The 15,264-nt window shown below is 36.5% G+C and overlaps 1 protein-coding gene across 5 annotated transcripts in view; it reads left to right on the forward strand.

Annotated features, from left to right (window-relative positions):
• The first annotated feature begins 344 nt into the window (after nucleotides 1–344).
• Nucleotides 345–15,264, forward strand: part of LOC149845050 (proline--tRNA ligase, cytoplasmic-like) — a 137,869-nt gene continuing 122,949 nt past the window's right edge. For all 5 annotated transcript variants that reach the window (XR_016430167.1, XM_089995475.1, XM_089995472.1 and 2 more), the window contains exons 1-5: nucleotides 345–524; nucleotides 903–1,021; nucleotides 1,112–1,197; nucleotides 1,303–1,395; nucleotides 2,530–2,646. Coding sequence is in view for 4 of the 5 variants with exons in the window: in XM_089995475.1 (XP_089851601.1) it covers nucleotides 907–1,021; nucleotides 1,112–1,197; nucleotides 1,303–1,395; nucleotides 2,530–2,646 (411 nt within the window). In the remaining variant the exon portion in view is untranslated. The remainder of the gene's footprint in view (nucleotides 525–902; nucleotides 1,022–1,111; nucleotides 1,198–1,302; nucleotides 1,396–2,529; nucleotides 2,647–15,264) is intronic.

Here is a 15,264-nt window from a genome sequence, read left to right on the forward strand (position 1 = left end):
GCCCCGCTCCATCCCCAATCCTTTTAAGGGATGACAATAGATCAAAGGGAAACCGGGCCCCGCCCCGCCTTGCCCCCGTTTAGACTCGGGATGGAGGACATGAAAAGGGGATGGAGGCAGGGGTTGTCCCCCGCCCAAGTCCATTACCATCCCTATTCCCATAAAGAGATAAAACTTACTTATTGACTTAAAATTTCTTTGATCTATTTTTAACCCTCACTTAAGGCTATGTTTGAAAACTAGTAGCTGGGAGGGAAAGTGGCACTTCAGAAAGTGACAGCTGCTCAAGCCTAGATTTGGCAGCTACCATCACATCAATTCCATGCTTACTTTCCATCCCAAATGCATTAACTCCCATCCCAGCTACCAGTTTCCAAACAGCCACGGTTTGACCAACTTTTCACCAAAGATCTTTCTCACCTCCTTCTTAAGTCTCCTCCTCGCAGAAAAGCCTTGCGTCTCAGGGCGGCCTTTGACGAGCGTGCAGATCTTACGCGGGGAAAAGTTTCAGCCGTCGATTTTAGGTAAGTTCGCCAGTAAAGCTCTCCAGTTATAGAATCTGGGCCGTCGATTCTAGGTTTTCCATCATCATCGTCTCCTTTTTTCAGAAACCCTAAATTTCCTCTCTCCTATTTCATTCCAAAACCCTAGAAAATCTATTCTCTCTCTCTCTCTCTCTCTCTCTCCGCGAAGTTGAAAAACCCTAGAAAGTCGTCTTCTTTCCTTCGTCTATCAGAAACCATCGGAATTCATTCATTCTTTGCAACCGTCAGAAATCATGACCATTTTGGCTTAGACGTATTCGCCATTATTTTGGTTGTCTTTGATTGTATTGGCAACCCTAGTAACGCACTTTGAATCTCGGTATATTCGGTAAACCCTGCATAGCTTGTTTCCTTCAGAGAGATGGAGAATTCGGGGATGGAATCCTTATCGATATCGGAGAAACCTGACGGTGGATCCCGCAATGTAGCGAAACCGAAGAAACCTTCTGGAGATAAGGCCGGTGGTGTGAAGAATGGTAGAACTCTGTCTCTTCTTCTCCACAGACTCCTTCCCACGGTGATTAAAAACTAAATTCTTGGGGATTTATTCTGTTTCATTTTCCCAGCACCGAAGAAGAAGGAGATGAAGAAAGAGACGGGCCTTGGCCTTTCGTATAAGAAAGATGAGAATTTCGGGGAATGGTATGCGGAGGTAATTGTTCAAATCAACTGAATATATATTCCATTCTCCACAGGTTGAATTTGGAGTGTTTCCATGTCTGTTTTTGCATCTGTCTCGTTTCCGATGATTCTGCAGGTGGTTGTTAATGGAGAGATGATCGAATACTACGATGTCTCTGGTTGTTACATACTGAGGCCATGGGCTTTTTCCATCTGGGACATACTGAAAGTAAGCACTTCTGCAACCCATTTCATGGTATTCATTATTTCATCTCTCGTTGTCAAGAATTTTGGTTATTTATTATCCATCAGTGCTCTTGCATTTTTAATGATGGTAGTATTGCGCCTTCCTTTCACGTAATCAATGACAAAGGCTGCACTTAGGACTGCTAGCATTGCTCTAAAAATCAGTGTCCCAGTATCAGGAATCTTTGTGAAAATATTATAGAATTGCAAACGTTTTGACTAGCAATTCTATAATATTAACTGTTGGAACTCGCAATAACTCCATAATTATCAAATATAGTACTGAATTCTGACTGGAGCCAAGAGTAATTTAACCTGAAACTATGAAAACCTTGTTTATCACCAAATCCATGAAGACGCCCATTATGAAATCAAAGATACATTTTAAATATGGCATCCTTAAGATAAATGTGTGATGTGTGAACAATCTTCAAGCGCTTGTTTGACAATGGAACAAGTAAAATATTGTTCTAGTGTCAAACAAGTTCTTGAAGATTGATCACACCACACACGAACTCTTCTAAATGGTCAATGCACCCGCGACCATGCGAGTGGGACACTTGGACACAGCTTCCGCAGCATTAGGTGTGGTCAACCTCACCGAAGTCCATTTCTGTCCAAAATTGCACTCAATTAACCTAACCTAATCCAGTTTTATCTATAGTATATATTTAAATACGTATTCACACACATACACAATATACATATCTGCACCCTCACATCCAAGTTTTTTGAAACTACCGTGACACACCCTTCGCACCTGCACCCACACCCGCACTTATGTGACATCGTTTTTTACATATAGAAAGATCTAAATATCTGTCATCCTGTTATACATAAATTGGACACTGTTTTTGCTTATATTAATTATATACTTTTTTTCCCTACAGTTGTATATTGTTCAGATCCTTGTTTTGCATGCATTTGCCTATGTTCATTGGTGTAAGCAACACACACATTCAAAATTGAATATTTTGTGTTCTTTTGCTTTATTGATGTTCGTCTTGATGTTGGTTTTTTCGTAATTCCTTAAAAACATTATGTTCTGTGTTCTTATTGTGTGGATGGGCCATCTCATTGTTGCATTTGATTGATGGATTTCTTGATATGTTTCTAGGACTTTTTTGATCCAGAAATTAAGAAGATGGGAATAAAAAATTGCTACTTTCCTCTCTTTGTTTCTTCAAGTGTCTTGGAGAAGGAGAAAGATCATATTGAGGGCTTTGCTCCAGAAGTAAGGTTTATATGATTCTAGTTTCATGTTTTCGCTTTAAGTTGCTTATTTTACATTACTTAATGAATCTTTTCTTATCTTGAATGTCTTGTTTTGCTAACAGATAGCTACTTTGTAGAAAAATTAAAACTGCAGGACACTTGTTTAATTAAAAATTATAATAATAAAGCTCAAAATATTTCATTAACTAATATGAGAAGATTTATTCATGGTTAACCGACATGATGCCAATATTTTTCATCTTAAATACCTGTGTAAACTTTGTTGAGGTCTGGTAGAAGATCGTGGTAGCTGGATAGCATGTTGTTGGGGCTGAATTTTGCATTGAGCTGCACATTTTCTTACTTGTCAATGTAACTCTATTTTTTTACTCAAGATAATAAAAGTTGATCTATGCTGATTACAAGCAAGAGAACAAGAAACAAAATTCAACTATTCAAGTAAGAACTGAGAAGCAAGCTACAACTAAATTCACATAAATTCAACATTTAACAACTAAACTAGTAACCGGCTAACAACTTTTATTCAAAGAATCAAAATTCAAGTAAGAACTAAGAAGAAAGCTACAACTAACAAATTAACAATTGAAGAAACAAGTTATAACAAGCTAATAACAATTTTAGATAATAGTACCTAACAACTAGCACTTAACAAACAGAAATATAGAAAAGCATTCATTTACATATTATCAAGTATCAACTATCAAGTTAACAACTTAACAAATAACAAGCTTACCAAAAAGACAAAAAAGTCCAAAATTTCAAAAAGGCCATGACAAAAAGTCATGGGTCATTTGTTTCTTCATTATTATCACCCATATCAATGGATAATGGAAGAACACGATAATCTAATTCCATGTTTAGAGTTTCAAAGTCATGATTTCCTTCTATATCAAAATCTTCAACATGATCTCAAAACTTGGTGCTCCTTTGCCCGCAAAGAAATTAAATCATTATGTATTTGATATGCAATAAAAGTATAAAATTTGATATATAAACATAAATAAGTAAACACAAAAATTTATAATTTGGGTACCTATATTCTTCTTTGCTTTGTGAAAGCAATCAAAGGTTAGAATTCATGAACACCAAATCTTCTGCGCGCTTGCTAGTAAGCTTGTTTCTTTCAATGTTGTGAATTTGTGCATATGTGCTCCAATTTCTTTCACAACAAAAAGATGTACAGGCTGTGATAGTAGCTTCAAAGTAATATGCTGAAGTAAAGGGTAGTCATATCCATATATGACCCACCATGTAAGAGGATAGTCATCTTCTTTATCTATCAAGTGTAATACCTTTCATTTCAACTTTTAAATTCGAGCGAAATTCAAGCAAAATTCTAGTTAAACTCAGGTTATATTCAGGCGAAATTTGAGAGTCTAAGTTGAACTACGACCCTAGTTAGGTCCATTACGAGCCGTAGATCTCGTAGGAGATCAGATTTGGTGATTTCGGTTAAGGGTTGGTTCAAGAAAATGCAAATTTTAAAATTGACCAACCTCTATTTTGGGTTTTTCAACTTGGAGAAAGTTCAAAATTTGGTTGTTTTAAATTGACCAAGCTATGTTTTTGACTCAAACTAGGTCCCTTATGAGTCTCAGAGGGTCACACCCAACCCAGTGGGGTGCCATGAGCCTACATGGTGGCCTGCAGGGGCTCAGGGGTGGCTAATAGCTTTTATGGATGTAGGTTGAATCATATTTGGATCCAGTAGTGTTTTAGACCTCATTTATGGATATGGATCTTTATTTTGAGTATTGGATCTGAAATGGATGTGTGATACCTGGATCCAATCCAACTTGAATTGGATTCGATTCAGAATTTCAGATCCGGATCACATGAACTGGACCCTATAGGGGTGCCACTTAGGTGGGGCCCACTCTACCTTCTAAAGTCCTCATTAAAGAGGAACTCTAGTTAGATCATAGGGGTTCTAGAAAGGGTGGGATGTCCCCCTTAGTGGACTCCACATGTAATTAAAGAAATGAGAATTAATTCTAGAAAATTTCCTTAGAGACCTATTGTTTTAAAAGACTGTTTGAGAAAGAGTTTCACTAAGGCTTGAAAACTCTTTTAAAAGAGCCTTCTAGATGTAACACCCTCCTAGTGGGGCCCACATAAGTTTGTTAGAGATAGACTTTATCTTTAGGATTTGAGAGAAGCCCAATAGGACGGGACTCCCCCCCCCCCCCCCTATGGACTTATTTAAGTCACCTCTTCTAGTTGAGGTGCATCTCTTCTTCTTCACATCTTCTTCTTCTCGACCTTTGTGGTGGTACAACCCTCCATTAGAGACCTGCAACTACCTTGGTGAAGGTCTAAACCAGCTCGGAAGGAGGTGCATGTTGAGGAAAAAGTGACGATATCGTTGCAGAAAATGCGTTTTCGGTACATGATTTCTACTTACATGGTGTTCGGTTTCGGGATACATTAGCATACCCTCTTTTTTAGTCTAGAGCTTGGATTCATATGTGATCTATGCCTAGAACGTCTATGGCTATTGGATCTACGTGAAAAAGATTTTTCGAAAAAATCCAAAACGGTGTTTTGGTGAATCGGTTTTGAGAAAAACATTTTTGAAGAAAACTAGTTTCAGATAGACAAAATCAGTGTTGTGAGAGGCGTACGCCCCAGTACCTGAAGCGTACGCTTCAGAGGCGAAGCGCACGCTGAAGGTACTGAGGCGTTGCAGTGATGCGCCTAAGGTAAATATCTGATTATTCAAGTAACTTTTATTATATGAAAGACCACACCCCAAACAGCATGAAAAAGAGCTTAATATTGCTGCGTATTTACTGTATTTATGTTAGAACATTATCCATGGTGCTGAATCATGTTTTAATGCCAAGTTTAGCCTATGATTTATGTTTTCATCAAGAGTTCTGATAAACTTAGACTGTTTTTTTCGTCTGTTTCTCGTAGAATACAAATAAGAAAAAAATAAATAAAAATACCATAATTTTCTACACATCCAGGGCTTGATTATAGCATATTATTTTGTTTGATTTGGATCAGTTTGAGTGAGAAACGACCGCTGTAACAGAGCACTATTTTTTGGCTCTGGTTATAAGGCTGTTTTGATCAGTTATTTTGAAAGTCTCGAAAACCTATTCAAAACAGATCAGATAAAATCAGGAAAAATCTGTGATAGATCTAACATATAGTAGAAGATATTGTAAAAATGATTTTGCAAAAAGAGTTACCATTAAATCCACGAAAAATCCCCAAGTCGGGAAAATTTTTGAAAATTACAGAAACTAGTTTGTTGTTTTTCCAGAATAGTATGTGGTTACAAAATTTTTATAATTTCTGTATAACTGATTTTCGAAATCTGTTTCTTGAGTTGTTTTCCCAACATATTAAGGCATACTCAGTAAAAAGATGGTAGTCGAATATGTTTTCTGTGATTTATGGTTGATTTTACAAAAACAGGCAAACATAAGTCCGAATTTACCTCAATTGTTTATGCTTATGCCTAACTCTTTTTCGGTTGATAATTCATGTTTAACAATACATGAAGTATAAATTGTGATATTTGATGCATTGTACAACAAGCCTAATGAGGCAATAAAATTGGCAGTGTCTGAATGTACTTATGCTATGTATAATTGCATGAGATTTTGCAATTTATATGCCTGCGATTGAATGTATGCACTGATTGATATATGGTATGCTTGTGTGATAGCATGATCTGAAATTGCACAAGTGTATACATAAATTGAATTGTGAATACTTGCCATAACTGAATTGTGCATGCATAAATATGAATGGTTAGTCTACCTTGACTGTGTAAATGCATAATGATTGCATTATTATAAAATTTATGGTAGAGACTAATTGAAAGTATGCATAGAGTGTCATGAATATTATTGCATATGAACCCCAAATGTGGTTGCATGTTTGCATTCACACGATTAAAAAGAAAGTTAATTAAGATATCAAAATAAAATTAATTCTCTTATAGCTTATTGAGAGAGTAAGCATGATAATGATGGCTCTTTGGGGTCATTGTTTTAGCATAAAAGGTTGTTTTGACCCCCATCCACAGAGCCCGTAACCGGAGGAACTACCATGATTTGTTCGTGGTGCGGTAGGTATGACTCATGAGAAAAAATTGATATATCAGGTTGCAGGAGTTTGGAAACTCTTTCTAAAAATTATATTTCCCTCTCTAGATTTGTCACAATTGGGGTATCACTCTGATTAATAAGATACAATTGCTTGAATATACAAACCTATAAGATACAATTGCTTGAATATACAAACCCGAGCCGTACCTCTATATTGTGAGTGTCTGTGTTATACCCATAGACAAGAAATATTGGTAATTGAAACAAGAATGTGAATTCCATGTGGATAGAATATTGCATGCATCCTGTAAGCAAGAAAATGATAATTGAAGGGCTTGTATCACTAGATTGGTAAGTTCATGCATATTGTAAATGTTTATGCATGTGCATAATTTGTTGCATTGTTGCAAATCTTAGCATGAAGATATGTGTTACATGATTGATATACGAGACTGTGTTTGAATGTATTCTGGTATCATGCATTATTTCTAGTATGTTATTTCCTACCAGGCTTTCACGATTTTGACTTATTTTATGGGGTTTCAGGTAGATTATGATGTGCAACCGCAGAACGGATGTGGAACACTTGGACGACGTCGATAGCCAATATTTTTCTTTTCTCGTGATAGTTTTGGAAAAATAATTATTGTTATCAAAATACTTTGATATGTATTTTAAATTATTAGAAATGAATTAAATCTTAATGTTATTCACATTTTAATTCAGTTATGATGATTGATTGTACTGTAACCCGCCCAGAATGTTTAACCCAAAGAAAAAGGTTGTTTTCGCTGTTTTAAAAAGAAAAAAAGTTTTCTCTGAAATTTTAGGGTTAACATTGGCTCATGACACGTCCAGCAGTCCGACATCGCTCGGTAAGTAGGTTTAATTGTTATTGATTTAAGTATATTGTTACTATTTGATATAAATTATTTATGCGATTGAAAACCTAGAAAATGATAATTTCGCAGACTAAATTTCTTTAAGGAGGGTAGAATGTAATACGTGCGAATTTGTTTCATTTTAACTTTTAAATTCGCGCAAAATTCATGTTAAAATCAAGCAAAATTTGAGAGTCTAAGTTGAACTAAGACCTTAGTTAGGTCTCTTACGAGCCATAGATATCATAGAAAATCAGATTTGGTGATTTTGGTTAAGGGTTTGTTTAAAAAAATACAATATTTAAAATTGACCGACCTCTATTTTGGGTTTTTCTACTTAGAGAAAGTTTATAATTTGGTTGTTTTAAATTGACCAAGCTATGTTTTTGACTCAAACTAAGTCTCTTATGAGTCTCAAAGGGTCACGCCCAACCCAGTGGGGTTCCATGAGCCAACGTGGTGGCCTGCAAGGGTTCAGGGGTAGCTAGTGGCTTTTATAGATCTAGGTTGAGTCATTCGAATCCAAACCTTAGTATTTGGATCCAATATTGTTTTGGATCTCATTTATGAATATGGATCTTTATTTTGAGTATTAGATTTAAAATGAATATGTGATACGTGATTTGGTCCAAAATTTCGGATCCGAATTACACGAACTCGTCTCTAGAGGGGCGCCACCTAGGTGGGGTCCACTTTACCTTTTAGAGTCCTCATTACAAAGGAACTCTATTTAGATTATAGGGGTTCTAAAAAGGGTGTGTAACGCCTCAAAATTTAACCCAAATTTTTAGACGATTTTTTTTATAACAGCGGAGACAACCATTTCATTGGGTTAAGCATTCGGGCGCATTACATGAGTAATCAAGCAACAACATTTATTTTATTCCAGATAAATAATGACATCAGAGTTACAAATAACATGAATACCAATAAATTAAAATTTAATCTGAGATGTCCTGGGAACATTATAAACCAAACATCTCGATCAACACCCCATATCGCAGCCACTCATTATATTCTATTCTTTACCTGAAAAATGATAAATTTATAGGAATTAGAATACAACAGTCTAAGTAGGTAATTAATGTAAATTTGACAAATATACTAAGTAACAAGTATGCAAGGGATTTGTTACAAACAATAAAGCATGACACTAAGCATAACATGAGAATCTGAACATGACTAAACTACTACACATTGCCAATTTAAGTTTCTAACTAGTATATATGAGCACTAACATGATCAAATCAACAATCACAGGAATAAAGAATTTATTTTATACTAAGTTAACTAATGACCGTTGAAAACAAAAGGTAAATAACATGAACTGAAGTACTACATCAACAATTTCTAAGAATCTAACATATGTGAACAATAGCATGCTCAAATCAAACTCATAGATATACTGAATTTATTTTATGCTAATTTAAACAATCACATGCTAAAAGTAACTATTAACATGTTAAAGTGCAAACCTGCCAACTCCCTACTCAACTGATGTACACAAGATATTTTTAGTTAGTGCTTTTCTTTAATTATCCCGCGGGTATACGCGGGCCAAGGCAACCATTTTAGAAGAGAGCATTCATGGGTTCATTATTCATTGGTGTTTTATTAACCCGAACATTTTAACTGAAACTGTAAATCCTAAGAGAGCGCTTAGTGACCGAGAGAGCCTCCTAAAGGCCCAAAATCAAAACATGATGCATCCCTAACTTCCGCAGAAGAGCATGGAGCTACCGCCTAGGACAAATTTGGTAGTCCGGGTCTCCTAACTCCGAGAATTGGGGACCAACGAGCCGCTATTGCTCGAAGCCAGAAACACGTCCTCGGAGTTTTGTACCACCTACCCTTTCCAAGGTAAGCCCGAATCTGAGTGGGTTGATCTTTTATTTATTTATTTTTTTCAAAATTCTGGGTGTTCTCCCAAAATTAATTTACTACTGCCTTAGTAGTAGATCCCCAACCTTCATTATCTTACAAAGGTATACAAGCTAATTTTTGTCTATTTGATTGCACAAACCCACTCAGAGTGCTCCAGTACCTTCAAACCAGTCAAACACGGATGCCCCGATACCTTTAAACCACTCACAAAATTTAAATTTAAGATTATCACCAGTGTTATTGACATTGAGTGCAAGCTCATCAACCCAAGTACCCGCATCAGGTACTCGACCCATATTGCCCATTAGGCAAGATTTCCCAAACACCCACTCAGAGTGCTCCGGTGCCTCTAAACCAGTCGAGCACGGATGCCCGGTACCTTTAAACCCGTCAGACAACAATTATTATATTTTAATTTACTTGTGTAGTCTCATTATAAACTCGAGGAGCCCCCTGTGGACCCATCACGCACCAGGCTTGGCCAATCATGTGCCAGCACCAATCATGACCTCTGTTTACTTATCCAGCATTAGCAGTGTTCCCAAGTCATTGCCATAGTTTACTTGAATTACAGGTTTGATTAGATTTTAATTTGACTGGAATCATAATTACTTAGTTTAATAGTTATTAAGTATGAATGGTGCCAACAACCTTTAAGGTAGATTTCATTGCCAACATACAGAGACAATGGTGCATACATCAACAGCTTACATGACATGATTTTCAAATATAAGCAAATTGCACATACGCCCGTTTCTATATCAGGTTACAATTCATACTATCAATAAAGATTAAAACACACTGTTTCACAATTAGATATCATCCCACGTTTCCAACTACGAGTAGAATGCTCATATACAATTTTCATGGTGAATCACAATTCTTAATGACAATAAAGATTTAAAAACACAGTTTTTCAAAGATATATAATATCATCCAATTTCAGCTATAAGCATAATGCCCAAACACTGGCAACCAAGGACTAACTCATGTTATGCCAGGGTCGACTCTCTGGTCTTCCAGATATGACATAATGCACTAGGAATCAGCTCCCTGAGAAAGGGTTCAGCTTCCATGCGCAGGATGTGGGTATGTGTATAGTCATAACAGCAATGGGAAGCACATATTTAATTACCTATGTGTGCAGCAGAACCTGTCAACGACTGAGCTCCTTCACCACCAGGGTCACAACAGAAAACACATATATACTTTTGTGGGTGCACAGTAATGTTTGCAGCCAAATTGCGTACTGCAGCAATACAATATGGATACAAATAAAGATTAGACACAAAATTCGATGCATTCCAGAGCACATAACTATTGTTATCAACGTTCTACTTTCTACCATCAAATTGGATAAAATAACAATTGCTAAGCAAATTAATTAATAGAAGACAAAGGTTTCTAGTGCACCTTAAATAATAGTAAAACATTTTGAAAGCAGTAAAAAGATTCCTGACTTCAGTGTATGACCACCAGGGTTAACAGAACAGAACAACTGGCCAAAAACACCCTTAAATACTACTACAATTATAAAGGAAATGAAATGAAAGTTAACCACCATATTACAAGTCATGTTAGCACCAATATCATTAAGACTAATCATCATTCAAATTGGTTGTAAATGAAGCCCTAGAGGCTCTGCCAGGTAGGATTAGCTCTCTCAAGACTTTTTCTCTAAAACATCAAAGGGCACCTTTTTTTTTGTGCTTCTTTTATAATATCCACTTTTTCTCAAACATTATTATCGCCAACTATTTCACAAGTTAACCCTAACAAACATACTTTTTACAGTTTTCAAAATTGACACATTAAGTAGCTGCATTACCATAGCCCTCGGCAAGGTCAATTTATTTTTGAAATAGAATAGATCTGCTACGTCCAATACCAACGCAAAACTTAATTGGGTCTATATTTTGGATACCCAGACTCAACCTGAAGAATATAGATGTGTTCAAGATGGGCCGGTTCAGCTGACTTGCCCACACTACTTCCAGGTAAACAACATAAGCAACAAACACCGAAATCCCAGAGCACTCATAAAAAAAAAGGAAAAGTTGGACAGATTGCATACTGCAAGCTTGACACAAGGTACCCTGCAAAACCATAAGAAACCCTACTCACAAAAATCCGAAATCCCCAAATCATAGATCTGGGATTTTTGGCAAACCTAACCCCAATTTTTTTCTTGATTTGGAGCTCACGGCAACCTCACTGCATGCCCGAAATTTAGTGCATCCACTAAAATTAGCGTAAAAATCCACATTGCATGCTTGAAACGTAATACACTTGCAAAAACACAGTAAAATCCTACCTTATTCGTAGTTTTTCCCCTTATTGCCTAGTTCCACCGTCGCCGTGCCCTCTTCCTCAAGTCGTGCAACAGAGAGAAGAGATCTTAAAAAGGGGCTTACCGGTGCCATAACTTCTCCGACTAGTCGAGGAGGTCGAGGGAGCACGCCAGGGAAGGGGGAACGGCAGCGGCACTGCCGGTGGCGGGTGGCTGAAAAGGAAACGGGAGAGGGAGTAAGACTGTGGTGAGAAGAGAAGGGAAGAAGTTGGGGAAACAGAGAGGGGAAGAGAGAGAGAGAGCGTGAGAGGAAGAGGGTTCGGGTGGGGATTTGTAGGAGGGTGGCCTCCCGAAAAGGGAGGAGGCCGTTACCCCCACGCCATCGACGACTGCACACTTCCCCCCCCTCCCTCCCCCCCCCCCCCATCCTTTGGCATGCGTCAGAACCCTAACAACTTTTATCGGACAGGCCCTGTAGCGGCCCTGCCCTATTAACTTAATTGTTTTTTTTTTCACTGGACGTGCCCTGGGTCCGGACCCGAGATTCGGATGCGGTTTGGATCTGCGGCACCTCCGCAGTGTGGATCCAACTGTGGATCCCTCGGTATATATATATATATATTTCGTTTATATTTAAATTTTTATAATATTATTATCATTCATCATTCATTTTTTTCCCTATTTCTTTCTCTCATAATTATATATCTATATGAGAATATATATGTAGACCCGTTATGGATCTTGGATCCGAAACTTTTGATTTGGGTCCATGACCCAATACATTTATGGGTCCAACCAAGAAAATTTGGATCCACCCAAGGATCCGAAACACTATAAAATTTTTGATACGATTTTGGATAAGGTATTATGGATCCCAAGTAATCTTATTTTGGATCCAAGTAGAATTTTAACTAGACCCGAGTACTACCGATGTAAAATTGACATTGAAAATTAAGGATCCGATGTCCAAGATCCAAATGAAGTAATGTGGATCCAAACATCGCATAGGCTATTATGGATCCCAATAAAGTGTTATAGGTCCAAAATAGAAATTTTATCATTAATATTTAATTTAAACTTCGTCGATCCACTGAATTCATCTTGGATCCAGTATCCCATATGACCATGATATTGAGGATCCAATATCAGAGATCCGATCTATTTGCCTAAAATTCCTTATTGGTTATCCAATCAAAATGTTCGTGATCCGATATCTAAGATCCAAATGGAATATCGAAGTTCTGAACCAGATATTAGTGATCCAACACTGAAGATCCAAACAGGATACCTGAGATCCAAATACAAATAAACAAATGCGACGCTAAAAATATCCTTGTACCAGCATAAGGATCTAAATCTCAAGTTTATTTATATGATAAAATCATGGGTATTACAGGGTGAGATGTCCCCCCTAGTGGACCCCACATAATTAAAGAAATAAAAATTAATTCTAGAAAATTTCCTAAGAAACCTATTGTTTTAAAAGATTGTTTGAGAAAGAGTTTTATTAAGGGTTGAAGATTCTTTTAAAAAAGCCTTATAGGTGGGACACTCCCCCCTAGTAGGACCCACCTAAGTTTGTTAGAGATAAATTTTATCTCTAAGATTTAAAAGAAAGCCCAATAGGAGGGGACACCCCCTCCCTATGGACTTATTTAAGTTACCTCTTCTAGTTGAGGTGCATTTCTTCCTTCTTCTTCTTCACATCTCCTTCGTCCTCCCAACGTCCTATAAATATTTTGTGTACATGATTATGAAAAGCGGAGTCTTTAAGGGCAGATTTTTTTTTTCATGCTTAAAAATTGCAGTTTTCACTTTCTCAATCATGGTGTCCCACATCTCGTAGACTCTATGCAACACAGGTACATCTCGATCAACAACCCTCAACATCTCCCAAATGGGCTCTATGAACTCAAAAAAATAAATGTCATTGTCCCACCACGTCATCAACGACATCATCAGAACGATAGAAAACCCAATCATCATCAGTGACCATTTGAATTTAAACATAGCAATAAAGGATGTAAAACGAGTCTCAGCAACCTTTAACAACTTCAGATCAAAATGCTTATTATAAATAGATAGTACCATTACAACAAAATTTCTAATGTTCCTAATGTCATTCCATAGCTCCTAAATCCATGAACATAACTCGTAAGCAATGAGATTTTGCTCCTTGCTTGGTGGATTGCATATACTTTTAAAAGCCAAATTTAAATTTTGCTACACAAAGAGTCCAAATTATATTAGAATATTCGGCCTCCACAGCTATACCTGCTGCTCTACATATTGGTGCACTGTCAGCAATGATTTGAACAACTTTGTCTTCTCCAACTTCTTTGATACATTCTAAAAAAAGTCCTTTCATATAATCCATATCCTTGTACTCACATGTCTATTGATGTAACGACCTCAACTGACCCTCGTAAAAATAGTGGATTTTTTTTAAACAATTGCAAAAACTCACTGTTATCATTGCCAAATTTTACTTTTGCAAGTCAAACTGATCTTTGAAAAAGATTTTGAAAATAACTTGCCTCCGTTTTAAAATGCAGGATAGTTCCGAAGAATGAGATTTGCTTGTCGATACGAGGTTCAACCGTTCCTGACACCGGTAATTAAACCAATGATTAATCTTATGCTTTGCTTTGCTCAACTTGTATAAATCGATGTTTTATTTCTAAATGCACAAAGAATCAGACATGTGCTATGAAATTTAAAAAAATGCAGGTTAAAAAACATGATGTTTGCTTGAAATAATTGGAAAGTACTTGGAAGAAGGAGATACTTTAAAAATCGTGAATTGCATTTGGAAATATTTTTGAAGAAAAGAAAAATCGATTTCTGAAGAAATCTTGAGGTTTTGAGAAAATCGATTTTGAAGAAATTCAAATAACTTTGAGAAAATTGATTTTTGTTGAGATTGAATTGAAAAACATCAAAAGGTATGGCCCTGTGAAAACTATTCCTGATGCCGTCTAACTTAGATGAATGAATGAATGAATGCAATTTGCAAAAATATTTTCTGAAGAATTTGAGGAAAATCTTTGAAAAAGAGATTTTTGTGCCTTATAGAATTTAGATGAAATAGATTTAACACATATCCCTGACTATGGCCACGAATATGCATTGAATATAGTTCATTTGATTCTAAAAGGGGTAAATATTTAGAAAAGTTTGAAAAATATGCTATGATTTTTGAAAATGCTTAAGAGTGTAGGCCATTTGTGGCTTAGAAAAAGATGATAAATTTGAGTTTTGTTCGTATTCTGACTATGACCACAAATACAAAACCCACCGAGTTTATCAACTTCTTAGAAGCTAGTGCACGTGCCATTCATGTAGACTATGGTGAGTTCGAATATGCATGAATCATCATCCATCGCACATTGCCATTTATTTAAAGAAATAAACTATATGCGACGTAGCCCTATTCTAAGCAGAAAATTAAATTCTTATTCCAAATGTCCACAATTACAATTTACATAAAATGG

This window comes from Nuphar pumila, chromosome 2, assembly GCF_984573655.1.
Source record: "Nuphar pumila chromosome 2, dmNupPumi1.hap1.1, whole genome shotgun sequence".
NCBI lineage: Eukaryota > Viridiplantae > Streptophyta > Magnoliopsida > Nymphaeales > Nymphaeaceae > Nuphar > Nuphar pumila.